The following is an 18,430-nucleotide window of genomic DNA, read 5'->3' on the forward strand; positions in this document are numbered from 1 at the left end:
GGGCCGGGTGTGGGTCTACAGGGGAGGCGGTGCTTCATCCCTTCCCAGCCCCAGAATGGTCACTGATGGAGTGCTGATCCCTCCTGGCGGTACAAAACACTGCCTCTGTGTAAACGGCTGTTTACGAGGGTGAATAGTGATAGGACAAGGGGGAATGGTTTTAAACTGAGACAGGGGAAGTTTAGGTTAGATATTAGGAGGAAGTTTTTCACCCAGAGGGTGGTGACACACTGGAACAGGTTGCCCAAGGAGGTTGTGGGTGCCTCATCCCTGGAGGCATTCGAGGTCAGGCTGGATGTGGCTCTGGACAGCCTGGTCTGGTTGGTTGGCAACCCTGCACGTAGCTGGGCGTTGGAACTAGATGAATCTAGTCCTTTTCAACCCAGCCCACTCTACAATTCTATGATTCTATGATGTGAAGTGCTGCTTGCTCTGTTTGTTGCTAGTTTGGTGATGAAATGTGCTTTCCTAGGGGCTGGCAGGGTCTGATTGCGTACGGATGCCATTCCCTCGTGCTGGTGGTGGACGCCAATACTGCCCAGACCTTGCAGGTTCTGGAAAGACACAAAGCAAATGTTGTCAAGGTGAGGCACACGTGGTTTAAGGTGTATCACTTGTCTCTGGTGTACATATGGTGTACATACCTATATGGATACGTATGTTTAATCACTTCAAATAACTGTATTGCATATATGTTTACATAATTGAAATCACGTATTATTACCAGCTGAAATTGTCATTGTCAAACCACACATACTCAAATTGAGACTGTGGCTGATGGTAGACTTTTAGATCTATAAAATGATATTTGACTCATAGTAAGGAGAGGTTATTTCTCATTTATCGCAGATAAAAGATATGCTGTTGGTAGCATCATATAACATACAACACTCAGTTAACCAAAGCCTATCGTGCCTTTTGGCAGCTTGTTTGGGCAAGCATTCCCTTAGCCTCAGTTGTTTCTGGGCTAGCCTTGAAAATGAATAAGACATCTACTGTAATGTAGATAATTTTGGGCTCCTCACTGCAAGAAAGACATTGAGACTCTGGAGTGTGTCCAGAGAATGGCATTGAAGCTGTGAAGGATCTGGAGGAGCGGCTTGGGGAACTGGGATGGTTTAGTCTGGAGAAAAGAGGAGGCTCAGGGGAGAACTTATTGCTCTCTACATCTCTCTGCAAGGAGGTTGTGACGAGGTGAAAGTTGGACTTCATGGTCTTAGAAGTCTTTTTCCAACCTTAATGATTCTACGATTCTGATAGTGTAAAAAATACAGAAAATGCAAGATGGCAGCTTTAATGATGTCTGGGTTTTAACGTTTCCACTGAGCTCGGATAAATTGTAGCAAAATATTTTTTGACTCAGGTAATGATAGCATTTTAGTGTACTTCAGTTACGTTCAGATTTGAGAAGTAACTATTTCAATAGGAAATCAGATTAAGTAGTCCAAGTAGTTTCTGTGTAACTTACAAGACGTGTTTTTCACATCCACTCTTTGGTGACTCATTATCAGAAATAGACTGTAAGAAATTGACTTATTTGTGAAGAGAAAGATTGAAGAGAAATTCTTTTCCACTTTAAGTAGAGATTATTTGACAGCTGTGATCATTGATACATACCTTTATATGCCTATGAAATATTCTTCAAGTCCTGTTTCTATTTATTTTTTTTAAGAGTTTATAACTGCTAAAAGCTTATATAGATGAGGAGATATGTAGGAGATCCGCTGTGTTTGTCTGACTGTTCAAATCTTTGTAGCAGAGGTTCACACCAGCAAACAGTTTTTTTCCTCAAATCCCCATGCTTGAGTTTTGAAAAATTTCAAAGCACACCACTGTACTTAAAAAAGAAAGAAGCAGTTGTTTCATAAACTTTCTGCAGTCTGTTTAGCTACTGATCTTTTAAGTCTTCCTGTGCTACAGCTGCATCTGGAATGGGCAGTGATTGCATTGAAAAATATCCGATGTCGTTTGTCAGGGTGGTAATTCTGTGCTTGTGGGAGACTGATAAATTTGTACAGAGTGGGTTATAAGTTGTTTTTTTTTTCCAGCTTTGCAAAGGTTGCTTGAAGGAGTGCTTTTACAAAAGAAAGTGTAATTACAGGAAAGATTTTTTGATCCATCACGAAAAGAGTGGATTGAAATCTCCCTTGGTGTTTCTTTCTCCATGTTAATGAACAGGGCTGATAAGGCATCCTGGTCAGACCTCTGACGGGTAGCATAGGGCCCTGGGTGCAGTTATAAACCTAACTCTTGTTGCAATTAGTGATGCCCAGTGGCAACTCTATTACCTTATCACCTTTTCAATATCTGCAGAAAGAGTTGTGTTTGGCCTAACCCTTTCTCCATCAGCTATGGGGACAAAATACAACAAGGTAGCTGCAAGATCAGTTTTGTAGCAGATGAATTCATATTAGCATAGTACTAAGGTTTATTTATTCCTTTAGCATCTTTGTTCTCTGTCAGCAGCAAGTAGCAAAACAATTCTGGATTGAATACTTAGGGAAGGAGTCAGTGGTATCTCCTTGTGTTATCTCAGTGTTATCTCTGCAGACTTGTAGACAGAATGTTTCAGTGTTATCTCTGCAGACTTGTAGACAGAATGTTTCATATGCCAAGATACCTAATTTACATGTGTATTGCCATCTTCCTGCAAGCCCGTGTGGCTTGCAATCCCAAACCAGAAAGTGGTGTATGAAAATCAGTAGTGGTGGCATGCTCAATGGCACAGAGATAGCAGATGCAGTAATGGATGTTATCAAGTGTTGCTATGCTTTTTTGGTAAGTCAATTACTGTTTGTTTGTCAGTCTGAAAAATACTAAGTTGGATTTCCCTGTTGTATGTGTTTTTCTCACTTGACCACTTTTCATCTTTATCTTCAGGTTAAATGGGCTAAAGAAAATTACCATCACAATATTGGCTCTCCATATTCTCTACGTTTAGCTTCTGCTGATGTTACTGGTAAAATAATTGTATGGGATGTGGCAACAGGAACAGCTCGCTGTGAAATACAAGAACATGCCAAACCAATACAAGGTAATGGTAATGCATGATGTTTGATTGAAAGTTGCTTTACAGAGTAGCATGGACAAGTCCATATCCTTGGCTCAGTTCAGCCAGTGAATTTCAATCTGAAACATCACTCTGTGTTTATGTTGTACAGAACCACATCAGTTGTGATGAAAAGAACCATGTGCCATCTCAGATTGACAGTGGGGTGGTGTTAGTGTTGGACCTGGAAACAGATGTTTTCTTCAGATAATCTTTAGCAAGATTCTTGAGTTCAGGTCTAAAAAGAAACTAAATGTAATGCCCAATCAGATATACAAATACGGTTCCTAAATGCTATAATGAACAAGCATGATTGCCTGTCATCACAATCTCAGCATCATCTAAACATTCAAGATAAAAGGGCCAAAAAACCCAGATTTCTAGGTTAGCAACCTCAGCTAGAAGAACCAGAGGTGGCTATACTGAGAAAAGTGTACAGGAACAGTTAAGGCCTTTTTGATTTGGAGATGAGTCAGGTTCTCCAGCCCCATAAGTACTGCCTTACCTTAGGACTTATGTAACTTCTCTATACTGTTAATAGTCTTAATGCACTTAACAAAAATAGGAGGGTGTGACCAATAAACCCACAGAGAAGTGTGCTTTCGGAAGACTTCTGTACATCTTGTACTAATAAGTTGCCATTCACAGTGTATTACAGAAAAAGAATTGTTATTAAAATAGAACAGAGTTTTTCTGAAAATTAGTTTTGGTGTTTACTGGTCCTTCTTTCTTTTGACAGACATGCAGTGGTTGTGGAATCAAGATGCTTCTAGAGATTTACTGCTTGCAGTTCACCCACCTAATTATATTGTGCTGTGGAATGCAGACACGGGCACCAAACTTTGGAAGAAAAGTTATGCAGAAAATATTCTGTCTTTTTCATTTGACCCGTTTGATCTGTCCCACTTAGCATGTAAGTTTGTATGTATAAAATAATAAGAAAAGGCAGAAGTAATTTTAGTTCGGTAGTCAGGTAGCAAAAAACCAAAATATCTGCATGACTGTGTCAAGAATTGCAGACACTTGTGTTGTAGTATATAGTATCATTAGTTCAAATTGGAGGGGAGCTATAAGGGAGGGGAAAAAAGACATGCTCTAAGTAACATAGAAAGGAAGTTGGCAGGTGTGACCAGGAAAAATGTGAGACCAAAATGTCAAAGTAGAGATATTGAGATTAAAGTAATGGAATAGATGGGATTATATTATTAATGCCAGGAAGAAGTCTTTAAACAAAAACAGGGGAGTCTTTGGCCTCTATAAGATTGTCTAAAATAAATCATAATTGGGAGAGGGGAGGGCAAAAGTGCTCATGAACAGAAAATACAAATTAGAGATCAAAAAAGAAACCTTTGTGATTTCATGAAGAAGTTGGAACGCACTTTGGAGGGGAAGATGCATAGAGAGCTGAAGAAGCCAGGCATAGAGAACCCTGTTGAACTGATATAAAAAGCTATAAAATAATAGGATGCTCAGAGAGTATTCAGTGAGATAAGAGGAGACCTGAACTAAATGGTATCTTCAACAGAAGTTTTTGTTAGAGGAATGTGAGCATCAGTTTCCGAAACAGTTCAAATGGTAAGGGGGGATGTAGTGTGTGCTAATTCAGGTTTTAGTGCAAAGAAACTAAGATAAATAAGAGTCACTATTTTTAGCTTCTCTTGATCAAGAAGAAGATGCAAATGGTTATGCAGCCAGTGTGGGCAACTCTACTTTCTGTTGGCACTGTGAAACTTAACAAACAATAGCTGATGACAGAGAATAATTGTACTGAACAAATATGGAGTGACAAATAAGAAATTTCTACCATTAATCCACGCAGTGTTGTGTTTTCTAATACTGACTTAATTTTGAAATTAATTGCTTTTTATGCATTTTCATTAATGGTAGTGGGCTGTCTTTTGCTCTTTCAGTAGAACAGTAGCCTGTTGTCTAGAATTACGAGTTTTCTATGTTAATGCATTAATCAGGTTATTGTCATTTATCTCCACCAAAATTTTATTGAAGTAAAATGCCAAAACAAAATTGCAGATTGCATTTTGTAATAATTGTTTTTCCCCATACAGTACTTACCAGTGAAGGGATAGTGTTCATCTCTGACTTCTCTCCTTCCAAAGCTCCTGCCAGCTCAGGGAAGAAGGTTTACATCTCCAGTCCTCATTCCAGTCCTTCTCATAGGCTGGCTGCTACTACAGGGGCCAAGAAGGCCCTTGATAAAGTAAAAATCTTAATCAGTAATGAAAAACCAAGGTAGGTTTCTTTGTGGATACATTTTTTTAATGCCTGTGTGTTCTGTAAGTAGTATAAGATTACTGTTAGACTGAATATAATTTAATTAACTAAATCTAAATATTAAAAAAAATACATGTATTGTGGGCTATGTAGACTGGTCATAATTTCTATTGTTTGTCTTCATGCCATTGAAAGTAAGATGCATCTGTGAGGAAGGTCTCTGGCTTCTTTTAATTCATGCTTATTCAGCTTTGTTTTTTAATTGAAATTCGGTTGATGCCCCCTTTCAAAAAATGGTCCCTCATTTTAGTTACAGCTTTCTTTTTAATATAATATTTTTATATAATATCTGCACTGTGTGATTATTTTTTTTTAGTCACATATATAATTTATAATACAGACGTATATAATAACATTTATAATAGAGACAAATATCCTTTTGTTTGCAAAAATCATTTATTGCCATGTAAAGCAAATACAGCCTTTAAGGAAAGCTGGATGTTGTTCTCCCTTGGTATCCCTGTGCTCTGAATGAAAGTTCTGACTGTCATTGATTTTATATCAGATTAGGAGAAGAGGAGTGGGAAAGTGACTGCAAACACAAGGTGGCCTATAGTCCTGGAGACAGAAGCTGATAATGGGGATTTAGTGTATGGCAGATGTGATCAAAACAAACAAATAAAAAACCCTTAAAAAGGACATTATATCAGTTAAGAACATGTTCAAACTGAACACAGTGTAAGAATAATTTTCTTCAGCATGACTTACATACATGCAATTCATTGAATTTTATACACCTAACTTGAAGAAAGTTGCTTTCCTTTTCTGGACCACTTAAAGTTTATTTTTCATGTTTTGCAGTGCTGAATCTGTGACACTCAATGACTGCCTTCAGTTATCCTACTTGCCTTCCAAAAGAAACTACATGTTGTTGCTCTATCCCAGAGAAATTCTGATTCTTGACTTGGAAGTGAATCAGACAGTGGGTGTGATTGCAATTGAAAGAACAGGTGTGCCTTTCCTACAGGTAATGAAAATTGGATTGGCTTGTAATGGATTATTGAGATGAATTATAAGTTCATGAACTACTGATTGTTGCATTTTTGACTAATGCTAGGGAATGAAAAGAAATACATTAATCAGGAGAAGCATCCTCTGTACCAACCGCTGTTTTACTTAATGTTCTGATGTCTGTAGCAAATCTGCTTCCTTTTGTTGCTGCAGAAGCTACCAGCATGGAAACAATGCTGTGAAGAATGGGCATTTCATTCTCTTCTGGTTAAGCTGCTCATACAGAACTTAATACTAGTTCCTTGGGTCTTTGCCTTTGCTTAACTGGATGTCTGCATCTAGACTGAGATCTTATTGAAGCATCTTTATTCTCATGAACGTCTTCAGTGATTTTCATGAGCATCTTTAATCATGAACGCTTCTGTTACCAAAACATAATGTTTTAAAACAAAGTGATAACTAGAGACTACATATGACTTTAAAGAAGGAATGCAACAGACAATTCAAGCAGAAGCTCACTGAAGTTCTCAAATCCAGCTATTGGTACGTGAATATGCCATAGTGTAGTTTTACCATTTGATTTAAAAATTTCTCTTAAGTAATAATAGATTTAAGAAATCAAACTTAAAATCTTATCAGTCTTAAACACTATTGTGCTCTTCCTGATTTTTTTTTTCTTTTTCTAACTTTTTCCTCGCACTGATTGTTGACTTTTCCTTCATTACAAGTAATGTAGCTACAGAAATTCATTGAAATGATGACTTAATGGTAATTTTTTGGTGACTTGCATATTCATTCTGTTTTATGTTTAGTTACAAGAGTTTTTTGCAAAGGTAAAAGTTTCTTAACCCTATAAAATATGTTTTCTTCATGTAGGTAATTCCTTGTTTTCAGCGTGATGGCTTATTTTGCCTACATGAAAATGGTTGTATAACTTTGAGAGTTCGCAGATCTAACTGCTCTGCAACTGGGATTCCAAATGAAGAGCCAGGTAAGTTGTGTGTCAGAAATGGCAAGAAATCAACTTTGAGGAATTTTATTCAGCACTTTAGCACCAGTGTCAACCATTATGCCTTGTGCAGAGTGGTGAATTACAACTCTTCTAGGGTTTTTTCAGTAAATTTAGGCTGTGTTCTACCAAATTTACTCTATTTATTTATTTATTTATTTATTTTTTACTTTGTGGATATTCGTACGTTTTCTGATCTAATTGCTTGTTGTGGCATGTTGATGTTACAGATCCAGACCCAGTTCAGGAGCTGGTTTATGATTTAAGAAGTCAATGTGATGCAATTAGGGTAACAAAAACAGTTCGGCCATTCAGTATGGTGTGCTGCCCAGTGAATGAGAATTCTGCAGCTCTCATTGTTAGTGATGGCAGGGTAATGATCTGGGAGTTAAAATCCAGTATTGCCAGCAAAAATCTGCGTAACAGGTAATGACTTTGTTTTTCTGATCAAAGTTTCCATCTGATATATTTACAAGTGATATTTAATTATATTTTGAAAGTAATGGTGGTGTGCTTCTGTGTGTGACATGTGCTATACATGTGTATGAATGCAAGGATGAGGGAGATATTTGGAATAAGGAAACAAAAGATAGGAATGAATATTCACATTATTTCAGGGGAACGTTTTCTTGTAATCTGGCTTTCTGCAGACTGTATCTTTTTCTTCAGGATTGGAGCCCTTAGTTTTAATCATTTGCAATTTGTCAGTTTGACACAAAGCAGTGTGAGTGCACAGTAGGTGGCTTGAATATGCCTGTGTGAACTATTAATGATTTTACATATGAAGCCTTTACAGTTTCAGATTTTAAGCAGCCTCTCATACATTCAGTGTATCAAGGTTATTCTGTTGCACTAAACCTTTAATATATTATTGGATAAAATAGATAACTTATTGTCATTAAAAAAAATACTTAATATACTTTTAAATGTCAGAAATACTTTTTTAACATTTAACATTTTCTTTTGTTGCACATCAGAGTTGCAACATTTTTATCTTCCCATTCCCAAAAATACTATTAGATGGATTCACTGTGGTGCATAACCAGTATAGCTGCATAGGATCTGTGTGTTGCTGGGATGTATTTGTTGGATTCCTAGGCTCATTTCTAAAGCACTGATTTCTGTTGTGACTATATAATCCAGCAGAATGCTATATTACAAGCAGCAGTGAGCCTAGAGGAATCTGGCTCAGTGATTGTAATGAACAGTAGTGCATATTTCTAATTGGTACAGAGTCTTTAATGGCTACTTAAGGAGTCTTCCTCCATTAGCTCATGGTTTTGTTACAGCTTTGAGTATACAAAGGCAGTTGTGTTTCTTTTGTTGACATGAAAGGCATTGCTTCAGCTATAGGTTTTGTTATCTGGAATCGATGTAAGGAGGTTTCCTAATTGAAAGTTTGGGAATCTGTTTTTTAACATCAAACATGCTTGGCAATGTTTCTTAGCTGTATTTCTTAGCATAATTCTAATACACTGAAAAGCCTCCACTGAGTGATTAGGTACACTTCAGAGCAAAGGATATATGAATTTGAGATGTGTATATTTCTGTTTGCATCATCTGCTGGTAGGAGTTGAGTATAATCTTGTCAACATTCTGCAAGCAATAACTGAGAGAGCAGCCTGCGGAGAAAGCAGAACTAAAAACCTGAGTCAGCAAGTGATCCAGTTTGCATCAGGAGTTTGTTTTCATTTCTTTCGCAGCAGTTCAAGTGCATCACCTTTGTATTCCCCGGTCTCATTCTGTGGAATTCCTGTAGGAGCATTCCAAAATAAACTTCCTGACCTCTCATTAGACAACATGATAGGTAAGAGTATTTTCCACTAATATTAGTGATACTGATTTCTAGGATTTTTGAATCATTCTACATTTTGGTTTAAGATTGCATATGTTAGAATTATTTTGTGTGTAAATTAAGTACTAATTCTAAAAGAAAAGAAATATAATACCCATCTGTTAGAAAATAATAATTTTGAGGTTATTCTGTTGAAGACCAACGTTCAAAGTTCACTTACTCTAAGAAAAAAATGTAATTTAAAATGGAATTTACCCAAAACCCCTTCTGTTTTTAGATGTAATCTTAAGTGTATGAAGACAGTTTTGTTTGATGCAATCCACCTTTGTGAAATCTAGATGGTAACATCAGTACTGAGAAGTGTTCCACAAAGAACTTCCAAAAAATGGTTACCTTTATGTTTTTAAAACTAATTTATTAGTGAAAAAGTGACAGGTGCTCCTCACAGGTATCAAGGTGCAGATTCGGATTTGCTTTTGGAAAGAGGATATTTAGTGCATGATTCTTCTCTGATCTGCATTTCCTTTGTTGGTCTCATAGCTATTGTTAATTTGTACTTGATGGCACTTGGACTTGCACAGTTGATTGCAGCAGGTGGGCAGCAGATGGGTTTTTGTACCCGTCTTCAGAGGGCCCAACTGTTCTTGGGCCCATCTTCCTTCATGTCCTGTTTTTTTTTTTTTTTTTTCCAGCGTTAGGGAAGAAAGTTAGGATTGTAATATTGGTGAAATGAGCTGAGGTACATTGCTCCAAAAAGTTTTATCATACCAAGTTCAACAAGAAGGAATGCCTCTTCAAATAAGTTTTGGTAGTTTGTAAGGTTATTTCTAGTTTTTCTTTTATAAACTCCTGTGATTACTTTCTGTAATCCCAGATTAAAATTGAATACTGACAAGGTCTTTAATTTTTAGCAGGGCAAGGTACAGTTGCTGGAGAAGAGCAATTGAAAAGTTCTTTTCTGCAAGAAGTTCATCTCAAATTCCTGCTGACTGGACTTCTTTCAGGCCTTCCTTTGCCTCCATTTGCTATCCGCATGTGCCCACCTCTAACAACAAAAAACATCAAGCAGTATGAGCCACTCCTTGCTGTTGGTAAGTATCTTGACTGGATTATTGATTACTCTGCAAATTATGCATTCTAGATTAAATACAAATACAGTTATGTGTTACCAGAAGGTCATTATGTCAGGGATGAGAAAGTAGACGTATTTTAATGATTTGGTAAAATCTATGCATGGACTATCCTCTAGGATTATTGGTGATTAACAGTTAATACTCTTCCTTAAGACACTTACTCATCTTGAGTCATCAGAACAAACAAACAAAAAAACCTTCCTGTTTTCCTGCATCTGGATACCTTGTGATAATACAAGAATCAACAGGCTTTCCATAGGCTCTACAGATAGGTTCAGGAAAATGTCAGACTGATTTTGCTGGCTGCAGAATCTTGGAGGGTATGAAATCTAAGATTTGAAAGCTAGAAATCAAAATACCTTTTCTAAAATTGATAAAGTACAGTAGTTAAAAGTGGCAGAAAGGAGAAATAGCTGTAAATAATTCACTAAAATATGGAGTAGAAAAATAAAACAAGTCTGAATATTCTATTATTTATTTTATTAAATCATTTTTTATAGGTACAAGTAATGGCTCTGTCCTGGTGTTTCATCTTACAAGTGGACTATTACGTAAAGAGTTGAGCATCCATTCCTGCGAAGTCAAGTAAGTGTTTAATTCCTAGCATAAAATCCTTCAGGGAGCCAAAAATTAAAACATCTAATGCGTTCAAAGCAGTGTGTGGTGTCTTATTTCATTCTTAATGACATCCAAGTAATTGCCTGTTGAGCAGTCTGACTGGATGGTATCTTTTCTTCATATAAGCAGTAACACAGTGTTGAGATTAGAGTGAAAAATCCATTGAACTGTAAATATTTGACTTTTTTCTGTTCCTTCTGATCTAGTGGGTATGTCAGCTACTTTCCATTTCTTTAGCACATTCTGGTACAAAGATGTCTTTTTAGCACAAGAAACTATTTCAGTGTCTTATTTATAGTTCTGACCAGCACACAGTGTACTTTGAAATAGTTCTGTTTTGTACATCAGAATTTATTTCCTTTGCTCACTTGTGAAATTGCTGTTAACATAGTTCTAGACCTAACTGAAGTCCAAATAATTTTATCTTTAAAAATCATACAAAGACTTTGAAGACTACATACAGGACTCAGGATTTAGCTATCGTAACTAAGGAACAGAATCCTGTAACCAGGTAGCACGTGGTGTTTGTGTGTACACAATGGAATAACTATTCATGTAACTAATGGCAAAAATACTCAAGATGGTGCTGACCAGATGTGTATTTTCAGACAGGATTAACCAAGGGAAATAAAATATTTTAGTAGCAATTATTAATTAAGTTTATGTCGGAGTTGTGGCTTGAAGCCTTCTTGAGACTAAGGTCTTCATTTTACTGTTCATTCTACAAAAACAGAGAAGAACAGAGCTGTCTGAGAATAGCTTCATCTAAGAGAGCTCATTATCTAAAACTGCTTTGAATCTACCAGAAAAATCACAGAAGCAAATCTGCATTTGTGGTGTGATTAGCAGACACTTCAAAAATAGAATTCCTCTTTCTGTTTTAATCTGAGTGTTTTTTTGTGAGTTTGTTTGTTTGTTTGTTTAATGCCATGAAGAATACTTAAAATATAAATCTAATTTTATATTCTGTTATGCAGCCTGGAGAGATGCTGATTTTTTTTCACTATAGTTTCTAGAATTCAAAATTAAAACCACTACTAATTCTTCACAGATTAATAAAAATAATAATAAAAATTAGAGAGGCAGCTTTGAGAACATATTTCTTTTTCTTCCAGTTCATGTCAGTTTCAGGTGTTATTGGGAGTGCTGTTAGCAGGTGCTTTTCATGTTGCAAAATTTCTGCGACGTTTAACAAACGTTCAGAGTGCATTGCCTTTCTTAGCAGTTGTCCTCACCCAGGTGGTATTTTTAGAACACAAAGTGATTGTGAATTTTGTTCAAAGCTCAGTCATTAAATCCTTTAAATATTTATTTTATTTTCTCAATCCAGCCCTTAATGGCAAGAGTGACTTTCTACATAATCTTCAGAAGTTCCTGGGAGCGCTTTAAGCAATGTAGAAAAAGGCTCTGTGGTTATGTTAAATTAATATTCCTGGAGCATAACAGTTTTTCTTTCAGTGGGAATTCTTGCTTTACTTCTGAAATGCAGATAATTTGCATAATGCCTCTGTGTCAGTTTTAACTGAAAACACACCTTCAGGGAACACCATTTTAGTGTGTAGTCGATAATGCCCTGCAATTGTAACTCAGTGCCTTGTAGTGTACAAAGAAAATGTAATGGAACTAAGGATCTTCATATTGGCAGCCATCCTTTATATGTCAGTTGTGCTAAAATAATAGCCTGTAAGTTTTCTAGATACTAGCAATTATTATACCTTTTGGAGATTAGTGCTCTTTTCTGCCAAGCTGGATTATTTGGTCACACGTGGGTTATTTTTTTAAATGTATTTATTTCTGTTCATGGCTGTTACTTTACCATTTCACTGGGACTGTGTGGATTATTAGTTTTCCTTTGAGTTTAATTTGCTTTCTAGTAGGAGTACAAGGCAGGAAGAAGCAGAAATGCTTCAGAGTCCACAGAGATGAAAAGTCAATCAGGCTCAGCTAGGAGCATTAGTGGGCAAAAAAACAGCAGAGATCATAGCATGTGTAGAAAAAGAAGCTGTGAGCAGGAGGTCAGTCTTCCATTAAAATGCAGAGAAATGTAATATTTTTTACTGATAAAAGGAATGTGAAGACAGATGCAATAACTAATTCTTACAGCTGTTTGGGTTTTTTTTCTAAGTTGAGCAATCTAAATTATTTTTGTACGTTATTGAGGTAGAATCACAGAATCATTTGAATTGGAAGTGACCCTTAAAGGCAGTCTGGTCCAACTCCACAGCAATGAATGGGAATTCCTACAACTCCATGAGGTGCTCAGAGCCCTGTCCAGCCTGACCTTGTGTGACTTCAGGGATGGGGCATCTCTGGACAACCTGTTCCAGTGCCTCACCACTCTTACTGTAAAAAAAAAAAAACTTATTCCTTATATCCAGACTAAGGTTAGATAGGTGATGATGATGATAGTACATTTTCAGTGCAGAGGAAGTTATATTCAGTGTGTACATAAAAATGCCCCACTGGCTATAAATAGAATGGCCTGCAGGCAAAACTTGAGGGTTGCTGAGTTACATTCAAGTTTTGACAGTTGAGTTTACACTCATTCTCCTTTAAGAGAATGTTCTGCAAGCATTCATCACCTTCTAAGAAAAAAAAAAAAACCCTGCACAGAGTAAGATAAATAAAATGTTTTCCACTCCTGCCATACAGATGTTGGTGTGCTAGATTTATTTCTCTGTGTTCTGTATTGCCTGATGAGCGTTAAGTGGCATAGCAATGAAATCTGCCAATCCAGAGCTGAATTCCAAAGTATCATTATGGGAGGTTGTGAAAAGCAAAAAGTATAAATGGGTTCAAGAAACAAGTGGACCGTAAAAAGTTTGTACATCTCCTAGTTTTATTTCCATTCTTACCTCTTTCCTTCTTTTTTATAGTTAATTGAACTAACAGCTGCCTTGTCGTAAGGTCACAGCAATTCTTTTCCAGCTAGAAATGTCATTTGTTTCTTTATCCATTTTAGTCTACACTGTAATTTGTCTGTGATGAAACCATTCATCAAAACAACTGAGTTTTACGAAGTAACTGAAATAAGTTGCATGTCTAGAATCTCTGAATTTTACATTTTGAATGAGTAGATGCTATCTGAGAAACAGATTGCAGCTGAACATAACCTGCAGTTCTAGGAGATAAAGTTGTCTCTTATGAAGAAATCTTGCAAATGGAGGTACTGCAGTAGGGAAGGCATTAGTTGTTTCCTTCATTAGAAAGTAACCCACTGTCTTCATTAATTTGGTGAATAAGTAGTTCCTTCAAATTTCTCAATTTACATGTTGGACAGTAACAAAAATTTGTATTGTTTCAGGTGCAAGCTGTTGGCTAGGCAGAGGTTTGTGTTTGATGATGGGTGTCCTGGGATTCTGTTATCTTTATTGGCACTGACACACGGCCAGCTGGCAGCAAACAAAAGGACTTCTGGTGTTAAATCTGTGCAGATGAGTGAGGGGAAGAAAATGCCTCAGGTCTTTGAGTGAGAATGGTGAATAACTGTTGTCAATAACAATGCATTATGAGTATTCTGTACTTTTTCCAAAAAAGCACAGTGGAATAAAAGATAAAAGATTGCCAAGGTGTCAGAATTAATGTTTCTTCCATTTCAGAATATCCCCTGTATTCAGGACTGTTTGGAGGCTTGAAATGAAAAACACTGCAGTCATAGATTTCTGTTCAGTCTTTCTTGTAGTGTTTTGATTAATAATTGTGTATTTCTAATGATGATTGAAATTCCTGGTTAAACTTTTGTTGGTCCTGGTGAGACAAAGACTGGATTCTGAATTTTTAAGCTTTTCTCGAGGACTTGGAAGCAATGCTTCTTTCACATGTATTCCCTACAACAGACCTGGATGTTAGAAATGATGTAATGGAAGACTTAGCTCTCCTGGAGATAGTTTTTAAGTAATCAGTGTTTGAAGGATTTGAGGAAAACTTAAACCCTTTAATCCCTGGTGAAATTAACTTAGGGACTGGTATTTTAGAACAGTCTCAGTTTTCTTTCAGATTAGTACTTGATTTAATTCACAGATAGAGTACTCAGATATTCCTACTGACAGTGTGTGTAGACTGTGGGGAAGGATGGGACCCAAAGGTGCTTACATTGTTACATGCATTGTAACTTTACATCTTTGCAACACTTGAAGGCATTTTGGTTTGTGGCTGCCTTTGCACGATCTAAAGAAGCAGAAAAAATAATTTGGACTGTTAGTTTGTTTCTGATAGCTTGTGAAATGTGTTCAGGGCCTCCCTTGTTTTATCACTTCTGTTTCTCCATTCTCTAGACAGCAAGATACCTGTCTTCTCACCCTGCTGTCCATGATTATTTCTCCCTTCTTCTGTGCTTAAAAATCTGAGTTACTTAATGGGCAACCTGTTTCAGTGGGAAGAACCAGCGAGGTTGTGGATGCCCCATCCCTGGAGGCATTCAAGGCCAGGCTGGATGTGGCTCTGGGCAACCTGGTCTGCTGGTTGGCGACCCTGCACACAGCAGGGGGTTAGAACCAGATGATCATTGTGGTCCTTTTCAGCCCAGGCCATTCTATGAGTCTATGATTTGGTAATCTACTCCAGTGCTGAGTACATGAGGGATTTTTCCTTAAAAGTTACCTGTGCTCCTGACTGAAATTTTTGTTTAACCCAACAAGAACCTTATTACCAGCATTGTCCTAAAGAAAGGCAGTGGTTTTAACTTAAACTAGTAATCTTTATTTGTGTGTTTATATCGTAGTTGTAAATGCTTGACTTCTTTCTATGCTCAAATACAGTTTTTCCATGAAATGTAGAAAATTACCTCTGTGGTATTTTCAAACTTGAAGAATATGCATGAGAATAAATACTGTCTTTTTCCATTTGAGTATCACAGTTAATATGCTCTGCATTGTCTCTTCTGATCATAGGGGAATAGAATGGATCAGCTTGTCTGGTTTTATTTCCTTTGCCACATCAACACCTAACAACTTAGGGCTGGTAAGAAACGAGCTGCAGCTGGTGGACCTGCCGACAGGTTGGTGTTTCCTGAGACATCTGTAGAAGAGACTGTCAGATTTGCTAAGGAGTCACAAACAAAAATTGTTAATACTTTATTTTGTCATGACAACAGAAGGAAAAAAAAAATAAAGAGGAATGTAACTGATTCTGTTCTTCCTTGTGAAAGCCAAGTGGTGTGTTCCAACTGGTGCTATACAGCCAGATTTGAAACAATACCTTTGTAGAGATTCCTGTGGCTTGGACTAAAAGCATGTATGTCAGCAGTATCTTAGGAGCATCCACACAACATGTTAGTGGTATAGCTTGTAGCAATATATATGTATAGCAAAAGGCACATATTTCCAAATGCGTTTTTTCAGAGCCTGAACTCATTGTTACAGGTTGTTCTTCTGAGGTTAATAGTCTGTTGTTTTTTGTCTTTGTATTTCTGCATGGTATAACACTGGAGTTTACAGAAAAAATACATAAATGTGTATGAATGTAAAATTGGTATTGTAGTAATTAAATAATAAAATAGGATTATTTTATAAAGGGTTGGAAGGGTTAAAAATAAGTATCTTTTTAAAAGATATAGTTGCTAGCAAGCCCAACATTGTGTTTTTCAAACCATTCTGTGAATACCAAGAACATTTGTGATTATTATTTGCAGAATACCAGGAGGTAAAATCTTATGTTAGAGTGCACTTTAAAGTTATTATGAAATTATTTTTGAGTGGGAAACCCTAGAGTCATTTAATTTCTAATTGAAGAGCCTGAATCTTGCAATGCATGGCTAATTCTCAATTGCTTTATGTAGCATAAAGTGATTTTTTTTAAACTTACGTAAAAGACTCAATTTTTGCTTTTCCATAGCTGCTAAAAGAAGCTATCCTTTTAACTGGCAATATTGCATATTTTTTTCTTGATAATGTCTTTTGTTTCTTTGTTTAAATCAAAACAAAAGAGGTGCATCAGTTTCAGTTGTTGTGCTCCAGAAGCAAGTCAGGGATTGTGATACACAGTAGAGTTTACATTCAGATTTTGACATACAGTGTAACAATAACTGGAGTAATGTCAGTTATGCAGGTCACTTGGGGATGTTCTAGGTAAGTGTGGTTAAGTGTTTTTCCTTTCCATCCACCATGGAAATTTTTGTGTTCATACCATTGTTGTGTTCCAGGCAGGAGCATTCCATTTCGTGGGGAGAGAGGCAATGATGAGCCAGCTATTGAAATGATAAAGGTGTCTCATTTGAAGTAAGTAATTATGACCTTTCTGAAGTTAATAAATTTTAGTGTATTGTATGAAGGTCCTCATTGCTCAATAGAAATAACAAGAATATCAGGAAAAAAAAGAACACCAGTCCAGAAAGGATAAGTGAATATGTAACAGCATTAATGAAAGCATAATTTAAAGTATTAGAGCAAAAGTTGGAAATGTTGTTGTGGTTGACTTTCTCACACGCTTCAGAATCCAGTCACAAAAGATTGCTTTGCTTTCCTGTGTAAATGGAATTAAAATAGTGTTGAATTTAAGAGTTTTTTTCTTTAAAATTTGGGAAAAAAAAAAGTAATCTTCTCTAGCTTGCATAGTAATATTTTGGAAAGTGTTTATCTGGTCAAATGTTCAGCTGTATAATGGTCTTGCTGATATATCAATATTTAAGAATAGTGCTGGGCTTAAAAGGAGACACTACAAAAAGTTGAGTGAGAACTTAAAAGAAAGTGTAATTTATTTGAACAGAGGTTAATGAAGTTGAGAGGAGTACATAAAGCTACAGAACCTGTCTGTATTTTCATGCAACATGTGAAAAGTGGAAGATTGAAGGTGTTTTCCTAAATTAGCTGCACAGATGAAAGATCTGAAGACATGACTGACAAGTGGGTTTGTGTAAGAGGATTTTATGGTCATTTATCACTGGATTAGGAAAGTGCCATGTGTCTGGAGCAGAGAAATAAATCTATCCAGACTTCAGACTTGGTGCATCTTTCCGATAGATTGTGCAGTCATTGACTTGGGATGAATGTGGCTAAATTAAAGGGGCTGCTGCTTTCTTTGGATTCATTCCTTTGTCTCCTGTACACTGTAACTGAACAGTGCCACCAACCTGACATTATTTTAGCCTTGAAGGAGGCCTTCATTTCAAAGTGAGTCTTAAGCACCTGAGTAACGCAAGGAAATCACAAGCTTTGGATTGGGATTTGAGCCAAATTAATTTACTCTTCTCTGTCTTACTTTCTGAGTTTTAGTTGTGGATTTTGTGGTTTGTTTTTTTTTTCTTTTCAAATCAGCACTTTCTGGAATATGGATGTGGAAAGTATATGAAGTAAATGCTAAATTTAAAGTGGAAAGTTTTCTTTTGATATAGTAAATTGTTGTGTGTTTCAGGCAGTATCTAGCTGTAGTATTTAAAGACAAGCCACTGGAAATCTGGGATGTCAGAACCTGCACTCTGCTCAGAGAAATGTCTAAAAACTTTCCTGCAGTGACTGCTCTGGTAAGGAATAAAATCTTCCTTACTATTTGTTAAATGTAATTTGTTGAGAAAGTATGAAAACCTATGAACATTTCTGCATCAGAATCTTATTATATCTGTAGTAGATATGTAAGTGCTTTCTCCTTTTTTT

General features: G+C 36.5%; 1 protein-coding gene across 1 annotated transcript in view; it reads left to right on the forward strand.

The window, feature by feature from the left end:
* Positions 1-443: 443 nt before the first annotated feature.
* LOC100540753 (WD repeat-containing protein 11-like) overlaps positions 444-18,430 on the forward strand; it is a 108,162-nt gene continuing 90,175 nt past the window's right edge. Inside the window, exons 1-13 of the mRNA XM_031554596.1 lie at positions 444-584; positions 2,881-3,034; positions 3,789-3,962; positions 5,113-5,296; positions 6,140-6,305; positions 7,166-7,280; positions 7,529-7,724; positions 9,002-9,105; positions 10,008-10,184; positions 10,727-10,811; positions 15,734-15,840; positions 16,984-17,059; positions 18,192-18,300. Of these exons, the coding sequence (XP_031410456.1) occupies positions 459-584; positions 2,881-3,034; positions 3,789-3,962; positions 5,113-5,296; positions 6,140-6,305; positions 7,166-7,280; positions 7,529-7,724; positions 9,002-9,105; positions 10,008-10,184; positions 10,727-10,811; positions 15,734-15,840; positions 16,984-17,059; positions 18,192-18,300 (1,773 nt within the window). The 5' untranslated portion in view covers positions 444-458. The remainder of the gene's footprint in view (positions 585-2,880; positions 3,035-3,788; positions 3,963-5,112; positions 5,297-6,139; positions 6,306-7,165; positions 7,281-7,528; positions 7,725-9,001; positions 9,106-10,007; positions 10,185-10,726; positions 10,812-15,733; positions 15,841-16,983; positions 17,060-18,191; positions 18,301-18,430) is intronic.

Source organism: Meleagris gallopavo, chromosome 8 (assembly GCF_000146605.3).
Source record: "Meleagris gallopavo isolate NT-WF06-2002-E0010 breed Aviagen turkey brand Nicholas breeding stock chromosome 8, Turkey_5.1, whole genome shotgun sequence".
In the NCBI taxonomy this organism is placed as follows: Eukaryota; Metazoa; Chordata; class Aves; order Galliformes; family Phasianidae; genus Meleagris; species Meleagris gallopavo.